Genomic DNA, 17,525 nt, shown 5'->3' with positions numbered 1-17,525 from the left:
AATAAGAGAAAGTACCGGACAGTGTTAAGTAATATAAGAATAAAATGAGAAAAAATAGCGCAGATAATTTCGGCCATATTATCTTTCAATTATTACATTTTTGTTATTTACTAAAAATGAAATAAATCTAAAATCATATAGAGGAAATTATCTCAAGCGACTTGTAAGCAATCTCTTGAAATTAAAAAAAAAAAAAAAGCAATCCCCACCCCTTTCCAACCCCCCAGTTTTGTTGTTAATATTAAATGCTTGCATAAATTTGCATGGAATTATTGAGAGTGTAGTGAAATGGTTGAGATGTCATTCAATCAACAATGTTGGATTTGAGTTCACATAAAATACTTAAAAATTAGGAAATATAAATACTTAACCCCTTTAATTTTGTGGTTTGGCATTTGGTAGACAATTATTTCAGTTGAGAGTTGAGACAGGACAGAAGTCCTTGTGGAAAATCTCACAGTGATAGTGTGAACAACAGAACTGAGCACTGGTCTCATTTACTCACTTTAATAGTAATAACTTGTACTAAGTACTCAACAGTTGTACAAACACTCAACAATATTTTACAGCTTCCAAATTTGACTTGACCTCTCTCTTATATAACACCCCTATTGGTTCTACCACTACTACATGTACTTTCTTCTTTGGCCTAAAACTTCCATTCTTTCTCCATTTCTTCAATGGCTTTTCCTTCCTCATTTCTCTTGTTCTTCCAAATCATTCTTTGTATTCCCCCTGCCTTCTCCACAAATTCTGAAGGTACTTTCTGCTAATCTAAGTTTCCCATGTTTTCTTAGGGTTTAAAGATTTCAGCTTTGTGTTGCTATATGAACCCCTCTTTGTTTTATTTTTTCTTTTTAGTTCATGGGGTTTGAGTTAAAATCTTGGAAATGGAAATATTTGTATAAAAACAAGAAAAAGGTTCAATCTTGAAATGTTACTCAAGATTCTTTTTTTAATTTAATTTTGTTTTGCAGGGACTGCTTTGCATTCTTTGAGAACCAAACTATCTGACCCAAAAAATGTTCTACAAAGCTGGGACCCTACACTTGTAAATCCTTGTACATGGTTTCATGTTACCTGTGACTCAGATAATAATGTTATTCGCCTGTAAGATGCTCTATCAGTTTCTTGATTTTTGCCTGTCACTTCTTGTTGTTGTTAGTAATTTGACAATTCTTATGATTTCATTTTAAAATTTTTGAAATTTGCAGGGATTTGGGCAATTCTAATATTTCTGGAACATTAGGACCAGAGCTTGGTGAACTCAAGAATCTACAGTATCTGTATTTTTCTTTGTTTATCTCTTTTCTTGTATTTTTGTTTCTTGTCTCAGTTTAGTATCTTTTGTTGGCTGTAGTGAAACCGTGGATAAAGTAACGGATAAGTTATAGAAAAAGGGGCGTTTTTTTTTTAGACAAAGAAATAACTATGTATAGATTAGTGTCACATGATTAATGTTGTTTCTGTGATTAACAGTTCAGTCTTTTGTGTGTTCTCTTTGCTTGCAAGTCTATCTATCTGTCTTTAAGATGATGGACAAACTTTATCCTGAATTGCAGGGAACTTTATAGTAATAATTTAGAAGGGGAAATCCCAAAGGAATTTGGTGATCTGGAAAATCTTATTAGCATGGACCTATATGGCAACAAATTTGAAGGCAACATTCCCAAGTCTTTTGCTAAACTAAAGTCTCTTAGATTTTTGTAAGTATATATTCTCATTGAATGATCAATGAATTTGACATTTTTTAATAGATATTTGATGTGATGTTATAAAGATTGAATCTTTTTCATGCTGTGACTACAGACGGTTAAACGACAACAAACTAACTGGTTCGATTCCAAGGGAACTTACGACACTCCCCAACCTTAAAGTATTGTAAGTCCTCAAATTCTTATCTGCTGTTATTACCTTAGTATTTACACCTTGAAACAGAAAAAGACAATCGAACAATATGGCGTTGATTTCTGCTTGAGTGTATTTGTTTATTGCATTGCTGCAGTGATGTTTCTAACAACAATCTTTGTGGAACAATCCCTGCTGATGGACCCTTTGGAAGCTTTCCTATGGAAGGGTAATCATTTTTTCTTCTTTCTTGAAAATTTGTTTACATTTTTCGCTGATCCTCTAACTATCCCTTGATATGGTCTGCCAATTTTATTGGTGAAGGTTGTTTTGAGCTTCATTCTGTTAGCTGTGTTACTGGGGGAGAAAGAAATCTATTGAATGACCGGTTGCATCATGCTAAAAAATGTGCTTTAAGGTTCATAAACACATGTTGTGAGCTTAATCCACCAACCTATTGCAAAAATTTAACTTATGGCATATCATTAGTTAGTAGTTGGTGGCTTTGGGTGATAGCTAAGTGATTAATGCTTGTTTGTTTGCAAGTGCAATTACTATATGCCCTTAAATTGTTATCGGATGCTGATGTTCATACGACTCTAGTATGAGTCTTGGAAACCATTCATTGGCCTTGTGTAATTGAATTCGAATGACACATACAAGTTACAATCTCTCATTCTTGGATTAGGATATGTCATATTTTCAAGTAAAGCTGTGATATTTGAGCTAGAACGAGCGTCACAACATCAAACTTTTATGTTGGGACCTTTACTATATAGTGTGATTCAATAGTAGATTCAGACAATGTTGTGTATTATCATTAGTTCTACTTGTAGTAAAATGAGCAATCAATGCAACTCTTGATGACATTCCTTTTGTTTCAGTTTTGCACACAACAGACTCAATGGACCTGAACTGAAAGGACTAGTGCCCTATGACTTTGGATGCAAAGAAGTTGAAGTATAGTTTGACAACAGCCTTCACAAGGTTGTGGTTGCTATTATATCTTATGTATTGTATATGTAGTTTGACAGTGTTACTGAAATTAAAAATCTCGAGTCGAATGCACTTCATGATATACGTAACGTTCTTTAAATTCATCACTAAAGCTCACCTTCACTGATAACTTGGCAGCAGAAAATTGTTGTCTTGCTGAATTTTTGAAACTAAGTGCTTGATGGTTTTGAAGTGAAATTTCTTTGAAAACAATCTATCTTTATCTCGTATTAAATTAATGTTGCTTCCTAGCAAAGACGATTTTACAAGAGTTGGGACCAAATTGTGGTGATAACACTATACGGGGTCGTTTGGTACAAAGATCAATAATGCAGGGATTAGTAATGTAGGGATTGATAATGCAGGGATTAGTAATGCAGGGATTATTATTATCAAATGTTTGGTTCATTGTTTTTTAACTAGTTTTGTGTGTGGTTTAAAGCTCTAGAAAAAAGTTATTTCCAATTATACCCTTGAGTTGTTATGGGATTTTTGTATTTCATGTAATTGGGTCAAGGTAGATAATTGACGGATAATATTATTTTTTCATAGCATTTTTAACTAGATAGAAGAATAAAACTTTATTATCATATTCATTACGTTCTCACTTAAATTATTTGAGAGTAAATAATTGTCATCTATAAATTGAAGTTAATATCTCAAAATGTCACACAACTATAATAATATGTAGGAAAAATTTATTGAACTTTGTTTTGTATCAATAAATCTTTTAAAAAATTCTTTATCATATAATAAAATAAAAATAAACAATAGATATAGCAAAATTAATTAAACTATTTTTATGATCGAGATGTTTTATTTATATGTATATGCTCTTGTTTTAGACTACTTGTGTAATGTTTAAGGAACTTCCGTTAAGAGACAATATTTGACTTATGAATTGTTTTTAAATTCATACATCAACATTAGCATATTAGTCGGATTATCATATTTTATATTAATATTAAGTAGATTAAATAACTCATATTTTAGAAATAAAAAGTTATATCTAAATAATAAAATTTGCAAATTAATTTATTTAAACAAATTTATTAGTATAAATATAAAATATAAAATCAAGAAAATAAACAAAATGATTAAAAGGATTTAAGGGGGTATTTTTGTCTTTATGTAGATTAGTCCCATGGTATTAAATTAATACCACCAAATGAATGGTATTAGTTATACACCCTCTAATACCATGTAGGGTGTATAACTAATCCATGGATTGATCCAAAATTCCTACCAAACATAGAATTAAATAATACCACACTTAATACTTGGACTATTTTCTCTAATACTCCCTACCAAACAACCCCTACATGTAATATGTGGGTTTATTATTTTTTGGTTTTTTACCTAATGTCTGGTACTCATATTGGAGCCTGACTAAATCCAGATTTCTGCTGGAAAGTCCTACATTTGGGATAAAAAGCTCCCTAATAAAAGAGATTCCGTACCAAGGAAGCTCAAATTCGAGATCTCTTGATTAAGAACAAAGGAGTACTTACTACTTCACCATAACTCTATTGGTTTGTGATTGTTAATAGGCTTGTTATCTATCAGTAGTGGCAAACGTAGAGTTGACTTGTTATTAAAAATACTCCCTCCGTCCCTGTTTATGTAATACTTTTCGCATTTCGAGACTCAAATAAGTGTATCTTTGATCATATTTTTTTCATAGATCTTTTTAACATTTTGAATTATCAATTATTGTTATTTATAGCATTCTTTACGTAGTATACAAATATATAAATTTTATTTCAAAAAATTTGAGATTCATACACAAATATTTAATTAAAATAAACTGTTTGACTTTCGAAAATAAAAAGTGTCACACAAAATTGGATAGAGGAAGTAATAAATTATTGATGTGAGATATAAAAAGTAGTAAAATAGTTTTTTGAACAATTTGGCACGTGAAGCTAAATTTGAAGAATGGGGGTGTCATCCTAAAAATATACAAAACTTGGAGGACTTACAAAGTAAGCTGGAAGGAGGTCATGGACACGTGTAAAAAGGAGAATGGAAGTACGGAATCGTGTCAAAAGTTACTGCTGACGTGGCTGTTAACTAAAATGCTGGAAACCCTTCAATGCAAATCGTCACGTGAACTGACATCTCTACTGGCGGTGCCAATTATTGCTTTTTTTTTTCTTTTTCCTTAATAAAATTATATGCTATTTTTTATAAAAAAAATTAATTTAAGTAATAGCATCGGTATATACCAAACTAGGGAAATGAAGAACCGACTGTATAATGTACTTTTATTCTGCGAAAAAGAGATGGGACAAAATACTTTTTCTTGTTTAAAATTTTATAATTTAATTGGAGAAAAAAAGTGTGTGAAAAGTAATACAACATATCAATTTATTTTGCAAAAGAGATGGACAGAAGACTTTTTCATATAAAGTTTCACACGTTTAATTGAAAAAAAAAAGGATTAAATAATTTGAATATGAGCCTCTATAATTGCCTTCAAAAATGCATATATTTTGAGTTTAGGTAAATCATATGAAGTTAAGAATAAAAACATAAATCAGTGTAATATCAAGTAAAAACGGCAACGAAATCATTATTGTTTTGTTCTTGAGAATTATACTGATTTAAGAAATTTAAAAAGAGTATATTGAAGAGTTACAAAACAAAAAATTCAAGTTAAAACTACTCTCTTATCTCAAATGTTTTATTAATATTAATCTTCATTTTAATTTCCTATATAACATACTACTTGGTAGCAAAAAGAATGAATAAGTTCTTTCTAATTTATGCGCTCATCCAATTTCACTTATTCATTATATTACAAATAAACATTTATCCTTACTTGTTTAATTTTAAAAATTGAGAAATTATTCATCATCCAGTTTCTAAAATTAAGAAATAAAATTCATCATCCAATTTCTCTAAGTCATTTGATTAATATGATTCGCATTAATTATCATTTCTTAAATACGAGATCATATATATATATATATATATATATATATATATAGAAAAGGCTTAAATATGTTATCAAACTTTCAGAAAATGCTTATATATGCTATCAGTTAAAAGTTTGGCTCATTTATACCATTACCGTTAAAGGAAAGGTTCATTCATGCAATCACTTTTTAACGGTAGTTTGCAAAACAATTTTTGATACGTGACCAATTATAATTCGGCCACACCATCAATTTTTTTTAATAAAAAAAATCAAAAAAAATAATTCAATTTTATTCAAAAATTTAATTTTTTTTATTTAAAAAATTGATGACCTGGCCAATTATAATTTGGTTACGTCGTCAATTTATTTAAATTAAAAAAATCAAAAAAAATGATTCAATTTTTTTTCTGAATTATAATTTTTTTTAAGTAAAAAAATTGATGATGTAGCCAAATTATAATTGACCACGTGTTAAAAATAGTTTTGCAAAACCTTTAAAGGTAATAGCATAAATGAACCAAATGACATAAATGAGGCTTTCTAAAAGTTCGATAGTATATATATATATATATATATTGTGAGAAAAAAAAGAGCTATACACGTGGATGAAAATTAGGGAAGTGCTTGGTAAACCATAAGGCTTTACTTTATTTTTGTCTTCTACAGTTTGCTCCTTTTTATTGGCGGCCATCTTTGAAGGCCTGAAGCAGAAACTTCTCTTCCCCTACTGACAACAACAACAACAAGAAGAGACCCTTTTCCATTATAACTCCCTCTTCTGCCATCAATATACACCTGGGGTTTATCTACAGATACAAAAGATGTGTGCTTTTTTCCTCAGAAATGGTTCTAAAACCCACCATTCATTGCAACATCTATGGAAAAGAAGTCCCTCCGTTGAATCTTGGAATATCAAGAACCATATTGTTCATCACCAACTTCAACATTCTAAAGTTTATTCACGATTACCTCATTCTTTTTACAGGAAAACTAAGGAATTAGAGTTGTCAAATCCCAGTTTTCTTGCTTTCTTTTCAGGGGTTTCGTCTTCTGCTTCAAAATTTGGGTTAGTGGGTTGGTACTTAGAGAAGCTCAACTCTCGACCCATTATCACCAAGAGCATCACTTGCGGCCTTATTCTTACTGCTGCTGATTTTTCCTCGCAGGTACTTTTTCTTCAGATTCTTGAAAGTTACTTAGTTGAAAAATTCATTGTTAGGTTAAATAATCATGCCTGCTGTATATTGCCTTGTGTGCTTTGAAGAGTATAGAGTAATGCACTCTGTTCTTTAATTTGGGCTGTTGAAGGGGTTTCAATTGCAGAGATTATTATGAAGTAGTTGTAGTCTTTACTTTTAAACTTCTTAATCAAACAAGACAAACAGTCTTCTGCTTTTCAACTGTTAATGCACTTCTTTGATTCAGGAGAGTAGTTTGATATTCATTCCTTTATAAAATCTTCCACAGATAATCATGGACAAGTTCAACCACATTCAGTCATTTAACCAATAAGTTCCACAATTATCTTCTCATAGTTGCCATATCTGACTCTGGTCTTTCTTTCCATGAGTACTTTCTGGGTTGAAAAACTGAATTACAGTTGGGAGTTGCACCAATTTCTTTCACATCATGACCAGTACTGGTAATTCAGATTGTTTGCATCTAAAGACTTGGGATGGTTGATGTTGTCTTAGACTACACTAGACTGGATTCCACCAAATAACAATAAAGTGAAAAGGATTGTTAATTCTTAGAAACTAGTGCAAATTTACAAAGAGTGCTTCTTTGTTATTTGATAAATTGCAAGTTGAGATTTGTTTGAATAGTTCTAATTCTAAAAGAGAAGTAAGATGTGGTGGAGAGAACTTAAATATAGCAGAACAAACTTAAGGAAAACGATCAACATAATATGAAGATAGAGGGTTAATGTAATCTTATTTTAATCAATGATGGTTTGATAATAGCAAAGCTCAAGTTAAAATCGTCCTCTTCAAGTTGGATTAAGTGATTAACTATTTTTGTTACTATTCTGATCTTAAATGTCCCTTTTTGATTGGTTCATAGTTAGTAGTTGTTCAAGATGCTTTAATGTTCTAGTACTCGTACACGAAAATCTTGTTCAGTAACACTTTAGAATGTCAAAGTTTGTTAGTTCTCTTACATTTTGCTCAACATATAATTATATAATTTGCGTTTCTCCCGTCTTATTCATCATTCCCTCTTTTAGTGTAGCTATTTGTTCTGGTTCACCTGTGGAATATATTATGGCCTGTTTCTAATCCTTTCCCCCTTCTCTTTTCTGCAGATGATTGCGGGGTCATTGTTGGAGCAGTATGATCTCACACGAACATTGAGGATGGCTGGTTATGGAGCGCTAATTGTTGGACCTTCACTGCATTTCTGGTTCAATTTCCTGTCGAGGTGCTTTCCAAAACGTGATGTCATTACAACCTTTAAAAAAATAGCTTTGGGACAAACAGTTTATGGCCCTGCAATTAACTCTGTTTTCTTCTCCATGAATGCTGTAGCACAAGGTAAAGCTGAGTCCTGTTTTAGAAGTTCTGTGTTGCTTATTAAATTTACTAATAGGCTGTACTCTTACTGTTATTCACAAAATAAAATATTTGTGGAGGAATCTAAACCTCTGGTAATTATCATCTTCGAGATAGAACCTGTTCTTTTTGTGCATGTGTCCCTGAGGCCTGAGAGGAGGGCATAGGGTGTGACATGAGAGGGAGAAGGGAGGTGGAGGTGGAAACTAACTCGAACCTCGAGTTTTAGGGATAGTGTTTAAACACTGTATCACTTTTCCCCCCATTTTCAACAAAAACTAGAAAAAGAAATTTAAGATTAGAAAAGGAACATCTAAAAGTTGGACACAAAATAAGAATCTGAGTCTGTTCATTTGCAAAGCTGCATTAGGAAGTGCATTAGCTCCTTTCCCCTTTTTATTCTTTTTGTTTTTTCTTAGTCCTTAATAGCTTTCTACCATGCTTGCTGAGTTTGAATTTGATTGTGTTGCGAACTTCTTATTTTACGGAATGAACTTGCAACAGATTTTAAGATCTATTCAAACTCTTGAGAATTCTTATTTTCTAAATTACAGTAGGCATTAACTTAGGATGCTTGTATCACTAATCCTTGTATTGGTTGCTACCTTAGGTGAAAGTAGTTCAGAGATTGTTGCCCGACTCAAGCGCGACTTGGTTCCCACCATTGTCAGTGGTCTTATGTACTGGCCAATATGTGATTTCATTACATTCAAGTTTGTTCCTGTTCATTTACAGGTATGCTCAAGGTCTCATCGATTTCTAAGGTTACTTTACACAATTTAGGATGTCTTTTCTGCTTCTCAAAGACTAATCCAGGATTTAAATTCGATGGATTCAAACTTTGTGTTACAGTGCTCTTCTGCAATTGTGCATTCAGATTTAATATTTGTTACTCCTATTTTAGTAATTTTTCGAATATACATATATGCTCTGAGTAAAAAAATGTTGGTTCAGTTGAACCAATTGATTATACATTCCATTCCATTCCATTCATCTACCTCTGGGTCCTGTATCCTCGGTCTTTGCCAAAGGCAAAACTAAGGTTCAGATCCCTCAACTACCAATATATACATGTATTTGAGAAAGTGACTAACCTAGATGTTTATTACTACATCGACAGCCTCTTGTGAGCAATACATTTTCATATGTATGGAATGTATACCTGACTTATGTGGCAAGCCAACAAAAAGTCTCAATGGCGTGATCTATATACCAAGCACGTATGATGTCTTCTCTGCTAACAATTCATATATTCTTCTTGCTAACAATCTGGCTGGAGGCATGACTTTGGAGTCATTTTCATTGCGGTAACATGTTAGTGTGGTGGAGCAGAAGTTCTGCAGAATCACAGAGACCATTGAATGTGTTAATTGAGAGTTGCTCGGACCATCATGGTTCTTTTTGTATATCCTAGTTCTAGTTACAAAAATCGCGTATTACACTGTCAGCTTACATAAAAGAGCAATATCCTACTATTTAGAGCAGACGGTTCTAATTTTGAAGGTTTTGCAATTGTATCCTCTTTCTCAACTCATTAAACTCGGTTTATTCTTAACGTTAAAGTGAGTGAAGTTTTCATTCTCTCTTCTGTTTATTGTCTTAAAAAATTGTCAAATCTTTAACTACTTTGTGCTATTCCTCTTTGTTCTTATGTTGTTAATTTTAAATAAATTGTATTCATTTTATGTCACCAAGAGGATGCCTACGACTCTGTGCTGACAAAGTCTTTATTTGGACTTTGCTCTCATATTAGTGGGTAACCATGAAGCCATTACATCAAATGTCAACAAGAAAGATGTCATATTGCTGTATAAAAACCAGAGCTCCTTCTCAAATATGCAAGACAAGTTTTTACTTCTCTCTATCTCTTCTCTAAGCATAGCTTTGGTTTGCATATGAAAATGATAAGCTTAGGGAAGCTGGGGCAGTTGCCCCTACTTGCAGCTGTTTTGGCAATTTGCTTAGCAGCCAGCACTGTTTTTGCTGATTACTCCTATGGTTTTACTTCTTACAGCTCTAACAAGTACTACAAATCACCATCTCCATCTAAGTATCATGTGCCTACTCCTTACTACAAGAAACCTGTTGAATATTCTCCATCACACAAATACTACAAAGCACCTGTACCTTCCAAGCACAACTACTACAAGTCTCCATCACCAGTAAAATATACAAATCGCCTACTCCTTCAAAGCATTACTACAAGTCACCAATTGCAAAGAAGTATTATAAGTCACATACTCCTTCGAAGCATTACTATAAGTACCCAGTTCCATCAAAGCATTACGACAAGTCGCCATCGCCAGTAAAGTACTACTACAAGTCACCATCACCGGTTAAGCACTACTACAAGTCCCCAACTCCTTCAAAGTACTACAAGTCACCAAGTCCTTCAAAGTACTACTATAAGTCGCCAACAACAGTAAAGTACTACAAGTCACCAACAACAGTAAAGTACTACAAGTCACCAACTCCTCCAAAGCATTACTACAAGTCACCAGCGCCGGTAAAGAATTATTACAAGTCTCCAACTCCCGCAAAGCACTACTACAAGTCCACAACTCCTAAATACTACAACACACCATCACCAACGAAATATTACAAGTCACCAGTTTACTACAAATCTCCACCACCACCGGCTTATTATGAAAAATCACCTTCATACTACAAATCACCCCCACCTCCACCACCAAAATATTACGAGGAATCACCAATTAATTACAAGTCTCCACCTCCACCCTACTATCAATCTCCACCACCTCCACCAAAGACCTATGAACAACCACCATCATACTACTCACCTCCACCACCTACGAAGTACGAGCCATCAACCACCTATGCTTCACCTCCACCTCCATCACCATCTCCTACACCAACCTACAACTAATATTCAAATCCTTCACTTCAATATTTTTCCGCCATTTCTCTGACTTTTTAACTCATCTTCACCCTCCTATTCTGAGCATTTCTATTTCCTCTGCCAAAATTTGTTTGTGCGCTTTCCGAAATGATGGACGTTGCTTGCTGTTTGTTCTTTTGTTATAATAATTTGTAACATGTATTTATTCGAGATCTCAATCAATTTATCTCATGAATCAAAAGATTCTTTTTGGTATATTCATCTGAGAATTGTATTAATGCTTTACTACCATCTTCCTCTTTCTCTACTATTGTATCTGCTTTATCAGCTGAACTGCTTGACTTATACCACTCGTATGAGCCATTGATAGTAACAAACCAAGCTATGTAATATCATCCCTCGTGATGATATCAGAGTTCTCCCAGAAATCATTTGAAATCAAAGAAACAAAGACGTCTATTGCAATTATTGAGTTGCTAAAGCCTGTAGCTCAAGGAAACAATGATACAAGCTCAGCAATGCTGTTACGACATTCAATTTACATCAATTATAAACAAATGGGGTTACAAACACTTTCAATCATTCTGTGACCCCAATCAGTACTGTTCATGGATACAGTTGCATCAGCGCATCCACATAGTTGTGTAGTTTGTCCTTCGGGAATATTATCATATCAGTCAGTTCAGTTCAGTCGGTATGTGCATTGGGCAATTCAAACGAAGATGGTTGATGTTCCTCGAGTTGCTGGGACAAAGGTTAACATCTATTGCATTACATGAGGTAAAACATCTTATCTGCAGATTCAACTGAGCACTATCACTACATTTTCAGCCGAGCCTCCACGCTCACTGCTAATACATAATGATCCTCCTTGTTAGTTTTTACCTCTCTAGTCCTACACACACATAAGATGAGCTATTAGACGGTGCTCAAAACATAGACGATGAAATTCATCTTCAGATGTGGAACTATAAGAGACAGAATTGGAAAAGCATGTCTGATATTAAATGTGCACGTTGTAAAGTTCGCGTGCAGAATTCTGAACCTACAGCGAGGCTGTTAGGATTTGTGTACAATTAACATTGAGAGCATGTTACCGTAGAGAAGTGCTACCTACTATGGTCGAAGACATAGGCAAATACTATATGTAAATATTTGAGAAACAAAAAATAATAATGAAAAAAAATGGTGCAAACTTAACAACATACCTAGTGTAATCCCACAAGGTTGGGTTTTGGGAAGGGTAGAATGTATGCAAACGCTACCCCAACCTCGCGGAGGTAGAGAGGCTATTTCCGAAAGACCCTCCTCAAGTAATGCATAGCAAAGTAGCTTTAAGAGACAAAATACCGAAAGAAAGCAGGCATGAGTCATGACAACTAAAAAGAGAAATCGTGCAAAATTACGTAATTAACAACACTGAAAAAGAACAATTAAGGACACTATACTGTTGGATGATGTCAAGGGCCACACCGTTATTGATTCTGCTCATTTAGAAAAGTAAATATTAGATCATTGAAATTATTCAGTACCACCAAAATGATAGCATTTGCTAAATTTGATCTTTCTAAAAAAGTATTAATCACACTGATTCTGGTTATAAAGCTTACTAGATATGAAGTACTGAAAATCAAGTATCTAAATTAAACACAAACAGACATCTATGTATATCTTCATTCTATCCAACCTTGTTGCTGTCTTCTGCTTCTTTTTTAGCAAGTAATTAAATGTCAATCGCTTCAATGATGCAAAGTTTCACAATATTCAGCTTCCCTACATAATCACTGAAGAATAGTATTATATTTTATTTTGGTCCCTTTCAAACATTGTATAACAAAATGTACTATATACAAATATTGTGTATGAAAATTATTTGGTTGATTAAAATTCAAATGAATCAGTAACAAAAATCAATCCAAATTATTCAAATGTTCTTTGCCCTATCTCATGTGTTACTTGGCAAGGAGAACTAGCTGAGACAATGAGATCTCCATGTTTCAAGAATATATATTTTAAAGATTGAGAAAAATTAGAATGCAAACTGCATATTGTATAGAGAAGGGATGCAAGCGCAAGTCAGAAAAAAAGATCATTAACATAGAGAAAAAGCCTTTACCTGCACTAACAACCAAATAACCAATTTTTTAACAATGCACAGTATGCTGGAGAGTGAAGACTGCCAATGGCAACCAACTTTCAAACAGAGATGTTACACTTTGCAGCCAAAGATGGAAGCATATATCAACTGAGGGCTTGAAGGTGCCAATCAAGGTTGGGATTGGACAAACTTCAGATCAGCCTCAATAATTTAATGACAAGAAGAGCATGCCTCAACCTCAAACATTTAAAGGGTTTTCTCATTTCGATGAACTAGAAAAAAAGCACGGCAAAGAGAAATAAGCCCATCCAACATGCAGAAGTTTATAAACAGGCGCAGAAACAAGGAAGAGTAACAATGTATGCTATACTAGAGACAGAAGAGTGCCAGAAGCAACCAACTGCTGAACAGTAATTTTACCTTTTGGTGCAAGTACTGGAATTGTATATTATTTGAAGGCTTGAAGCTACCAATCAGGCATCTAATTTAATAAAGTCAGTTCAGACTCAGCAATTTAAGGGCATGAAGTGCATACCTCAGCCTAAAACTTTTAAAGAGCACTGTCATATGGATAGACTAAAAAGAAAGGATGATAAAGTGATCAGAATAAACCCGCCAACACGCAGAATTGCACTAACAAGGAAGAAACAAAGGAAGAGTAACAATGTTTAATATGCTAGAGACACAAGACGCTAAAAGCAGCCAGCCTTTGGTCCATGATGTAACCTTTTGCTGCCAATGCTGGAAGCGTATGCATAACTTGAAGGACTGAAACCACCCAATAGGCATCACATTACATCAGACCAACCACAATAAATTTGGGCAGCCTCAACCTCAAACATTTAAAAGACATTATCATTTGAATAGACTGGAAAGGATGGATAAAATGCAAAGAGAAAAAGCCCCACCAACACATAGAAGTGCACTAACAAGAATACAACCAAAAGAAAAAAATGTAAGATATGCTATAGACAGAAGATTGCCAAAAGCAACCAATCTTTGAACCAGGATGCTACATTTTGCAGCCAATAATGAAAGCATATGTCACCTGAAGCTTGAAGCTACCAGGAAGTGCATATCTCACTATATTCTTCTCTACAGTAGGAATGCACTTGACACTTCAACCCAGGAAGAAAAGTTAAAATGTCCATTTCACTTGACATAGGAAATATAATTGTTGCCTTTATGTTGCAAAAGTAGATCACTGAAGAGACAGGAAATTGGAAATTTTTGGGAGCTGAAAACACTCAGTAACGGTTAGAAATTGATTCACTTGCTAACTTCTCAGTTTTACAATAGTAAACAGCTGCATTGAACTAAATGATTTATTTCATGAAAATATTTCATAGAAACCTCATCTTATTTCATAGAAACCTCATCTGTAAAATGAAAAATGACATACGAGCAAGTGCTTGTAAACAATATCTATGCATAATCTATGTAACCCTGACCCTCCCAAGGGACAAATTCTCCTAGAATACAAATCTCACAACACACATCCGACAGCTTCCCACAATATTCACATGTTGTTCCCTTTGGCAATTCTCATAGATACTTCATTCCGTCAGAAATCATGTCAAGAACTATCATTCTAATCAGACACAAAAGCCTGAATTTTCCACTTATCCATCTGGTAACAAGATTGATGAAAATGAGTTGTTTATTCAGAAGAAGCACAGACCTTCTCAAGTAGCATGGACCAATCTCCCCCAAGTATATGAGGATTAGTCTCCACTGCCACTCGGAAATCCAACATCCTACCATATGAGGATCTTGTTTGTCTTTTTGTATAATTTCCAGGATATTGTCCATACCATCCAGGCAGTGTTTGACCATTACAATATCTGACACGTTCATTTGTATGTCGGGATCCAGCCAGTCCTATGCAAGGTTCAATCAGCCTTTTCAAAAATGCATCTAAGCTATTATTTAGCAGGTTAGCACAGTCCAATGTTATGCCAAGCCCCTCCGACTCTAACTTCCGCTCCAAACGACTTCTTAACGATCTACTCTCAGGCAATTCTCTACAGCTTTGAAAAGTCTCGAGACGAAAGTTGTACACAGATCCACTATGGAGAGTTTTTCGAGCACCACCTACATTCACAGAAATTCCAAGAGGAGCAGTGACGAGGCTTCTGCTTTGAATTCCTGGACTTCCAACAAATTGTTCAACTTCTTCCCCATCTTCTACTGATGCAACTTCAACTGGAGGTCTGCTACCAAGAGAATGCAATTCTGTGGCACTTTGCTGTTCTTGTACCCTAGGTGCTGCTTCTTCACACGTAACAGGACTTTTCCCAAGTGGTCCAAGAGGACTTGGACGGTCCCGCAACCTTCTGTCCCTACTAACTGGAGACCTGGTTTTGCGAGGTGATGAGGGAAATGCATCACCATAGAGCGATTGTAGACAACTTCTTTGGTAACCGTTCCCAACTTTAATGCTGAGAGATTCTTCAGCTTTTTTAGGCCTTGGTGGTGGAACCTTACCCAAAGAAGCATTTTTCACTATGGATAGAAGGAGACGATTATGTAGGTGAATATTCTCTCTCCCAATAGTTCGAATGCACGACTTATCGAAGTCAACCTTGCTCAACTTTGAACTGAAAAATCTACTAAGCTCATCAAAGTACTTTTCAGCTCTCTGCTGCCCAATCTTCCTATAGATTAGATCCCTCAGCTCCAACGTATCCACTCGAGTATAATGGTGGTTGGTCACCATTTTTTGAACTTCCTAAACAATCAAAATAACCACACTTCCGTGAATTCCAGCAAAGAACATAAAACAAAAAATAACATCATTTACTCCCAACACCCAAATAAGCCCTAATTCCATATACATTCTCCTAGATCGCATTGTTACAATTCAACTATCCAACAATTAGATCAAATAAAAGCAATTAAACCTCAATTAACAGAATCCAAGAATTAACAAGAACCCCAATTTAGCAATAAAGTCAGCAATTCCTCCTTTACTAGCTCCAAATTAAATATATCAAAAACCCCAATTTAGCAATTTCAAAGTAGAATTAACCTCATGAAGAATAAAAATAAACCCCCAAAATTGAGATTAAGCGATCGAAGGACAAAGAGATGAAAATCTAAGTAATATTAAAAGATAATTAAGAAACCCTATTGATGATTAAACCCCTAATTAACGAAATTAAAGTAAACAGAAACACTAGTAATAAGAATTGACCTGTGTTGGGACGAAGACGACGTTGTAGGTGTTCACTCAAAGCTGTCTTTTTAGTATTTGTTTTATTTTATTTGAGGAATGGCTTTTGCGATCTGTCTGTCTTTTGTAAACTCTTTTTTTTTTTTTTTTGGTTTTTTTGTAATGAATATAAGCCAAACAGGAATAATTATTTTCTCAGTTATAAGCCCTAATATCACACGTGTGATTTTAATAATGGGCAAGTTTTATTAGGCTCTGTTTGGCTGATGTTGTATAAGGATTCCGTCAACAAATGGCGGCAACCGGAAAGTTTAGGCGCCGTATAAAATAAAAATGGTTTTTTTACGTATATTTGGACAAATTTTTTTTAATTTTTGATAATATCACTAAGATAAATAGTTTTATTTGGATTCCAAAATAGTATCAATATGTTGTTTACTTGCTTCAATTATATCCCAAATTATACTATTTCTTTTTTATTTAGGTAACTCACATTTCAAAGCTTCAACAAACATTTATGATTTACTTACAAGAATTCCTTTGGTTTTTAGTAAATACAATCTAAAAACAAATCAACTTTTGATACTATGTTCAAATAATAAATCGGATAAAACTTTAAAAATTTTGTACGAATGTAATATTTTTATTCAGTAATTGTTTGTAGATAATGCATCGAGTTACTAGATATAGTATATCTTAATTAGTTTGAAATTTGTATGTGTTTCTCATTATATAATGGTAAAAAATGATTAAGACATCTTCCAATCTAGTTTTTGAATATTTTTGTTATCAATGTTTATAAATCTTGTATTATCTCTGAACTTAACGAGTCAGCTACGAAATACTTCATCAAAAATATTTTCCTGATCCAGATCATTAGATGACGAGTCAAGACATTTCTTTTGGTCAAAGCTAATGTTCTTCACAAAATAAGAAAAATACGCATTTAACAATGGTTTGACATGATATTCTAAGTACACATTTTAGTGGGTCTCTTCTATTTTCCTCAAGTTAGGTGTATATTTGTCTTAAGTATTGTTTTCTCGTGATTAAATAGTTAAATATCAATTGAT

At 33.7% G+C, this 17,525-nt stretch overlaps 3 protein-coding genes and 1 pseudogene across 3 annotated transcripts; 3 read left to right on the top strand and 1 right to left on the bottom strand.

Moving 5' to 3' along the window:
• Nucleotides 1–564: 564 nt before the first annotated feature.
• Nucleotides 565–3,036, top strand: LOC107011747 (leucine-rich repeat protein 1-like). Its single transcript, XM_015211367.2, has 7 exons — nucleotides 565–759; nucleotides 978–1,110; nucleotides 1,215–1,286; nucleotides 1,563–1,706; nucleotides 1,810–1,881; nucleotides 2,006–2,077; nucleotides 2,733–3,036. The coding sequence occupies exons 1-7, from the start codon at nucleotides 681–683 to the stop codon at nucleotides 2,812–2,814; spliced, it is 654 nt and encodes a 217-aa protein (XP_015066853.1). The 5' UTR covers nucleotides 565–680; the 3' UTR covers nucleotides 2,815–3,036.
• A 3,369-nt stretch (nucleotides 3,037–6,405) lies between these two features.
• LOC107013189 (PXMP2/4 family protein 4) lies at nucleotides 6,406–9,906 on the top strand. The gene is made up of 4 exons (XM_015213168.2): nucleotides 6,406–6,933; nucleotides 8,073–8,301; nucleotides 8,930–9,054; nucleotides 9,440–9,906. The coding sequence occupies exons 1-4, from the start codon at nucleotides 6,589–6,591 to the stop codon at nucleotides 9,521–9,523; spliced, it is 783 nt and encodes a 260-aa protein (XP_015068654.1). The 5' UTR covers nucleotides 6,406–6,588; the 3' UTR covers nucleotides 9,524–9,906.
• A 142-nt stretch (nucleotides 9,907–10,048) lies between these two features.
• On the top strand, nucleotides 10,049–11,479 carry LOC107030194 (annotated as a pseudogene).
• A 3,045-nt stretch (nucleotides 11,480–14,524) lies between these two features.
• On the bottom strand, nucleotides 14,525–16,603 carry LOC107010633. Its single transcript, XM_015209914.2, has 2 exons — nucleotides 16,474–16,603; nucleotides 14,525–16,008 (listed from the first exon to the last, which is right to left on the bottom strand). Exon 2 carries the CDS (start codon nucleotides 15,994–15,996, stop codon nucleotides 14,938–14,940), a length of 1,059 nt encoding a protein of 352 aa, XP_015065400.1. The 5' UTR covers nucleotides 15,997–16,008; nucleotides 16,474–16,603; the 3' UTR covers nucleotides 14,525–14,937.
• Between the last annotated feature and the right edge of the window lie 922 nt (nucleotides 16,604–17,525).

The sequence above is a fragment of the Solanum pennellii genome, chromosome 1 (assembly GCF_001406875.1).
Source record: "Solanum pennellii chromosome 1, SPENNV200".
NCBI classification, from domain to species: Eukaryota; Viridiplantae; Streptophyta; class Magnoliopsida; order Solanales; family Solanaceae; genus Solanum; species Solanum pennellii.
This window is presented reverse-complemented; position numbering and strand designations above follow the sequence as displayed.

Coding starts and splice junctions, on each gene's coding strand:
- LOC107013189 (XM_015213168.2), top strand. CDS start 6,589: ATGTGTGCTTTTTTCCTCAGAAATGGTTCTAAAACCCACCATTCATTG. Junction 8,302..8,929: donor CATGAATGCTGTAGCACAAG/GTAAAGCTGAGT, acceptor TTGCTACCTTAG/GTGAAAGTAGTTCAGAGATT. Junction 9,055..9,439: donor TTGTTCCTGTTCATTTACAG/GTATGCTCAAGG, acceptor CTACATCGACAG/CCTCTTGTGAGCAATACATT.
- LOC107011747 (XM_015211367.2), top strand. CDS start 681: ATGGCTTTTCCTTCCTCATTTCTCTTGTTCTTCCAAATCATTCTTTGT. Junction 1,111..1,214: donor GATAATAATGTTATTCGCCT/GTAAGATGCTCT, acceptor TGAAATTTGCAG/GGATTTGGGCAATTCTAATA. Junction 1,882..2,005: donor CTCCCCAACCTTAAAGTATT/GTAAGTCCTCAA, acceptor GCATTGCTGCAG/TGATGTTTCTAACAACAATC.
- LOC107010633 (XM_015209914.2), bottom strand. CDS start 15,996: ATGGTGACCAACCACCATTATACTCGAGTGGATACGTTGGAGCTGAGG.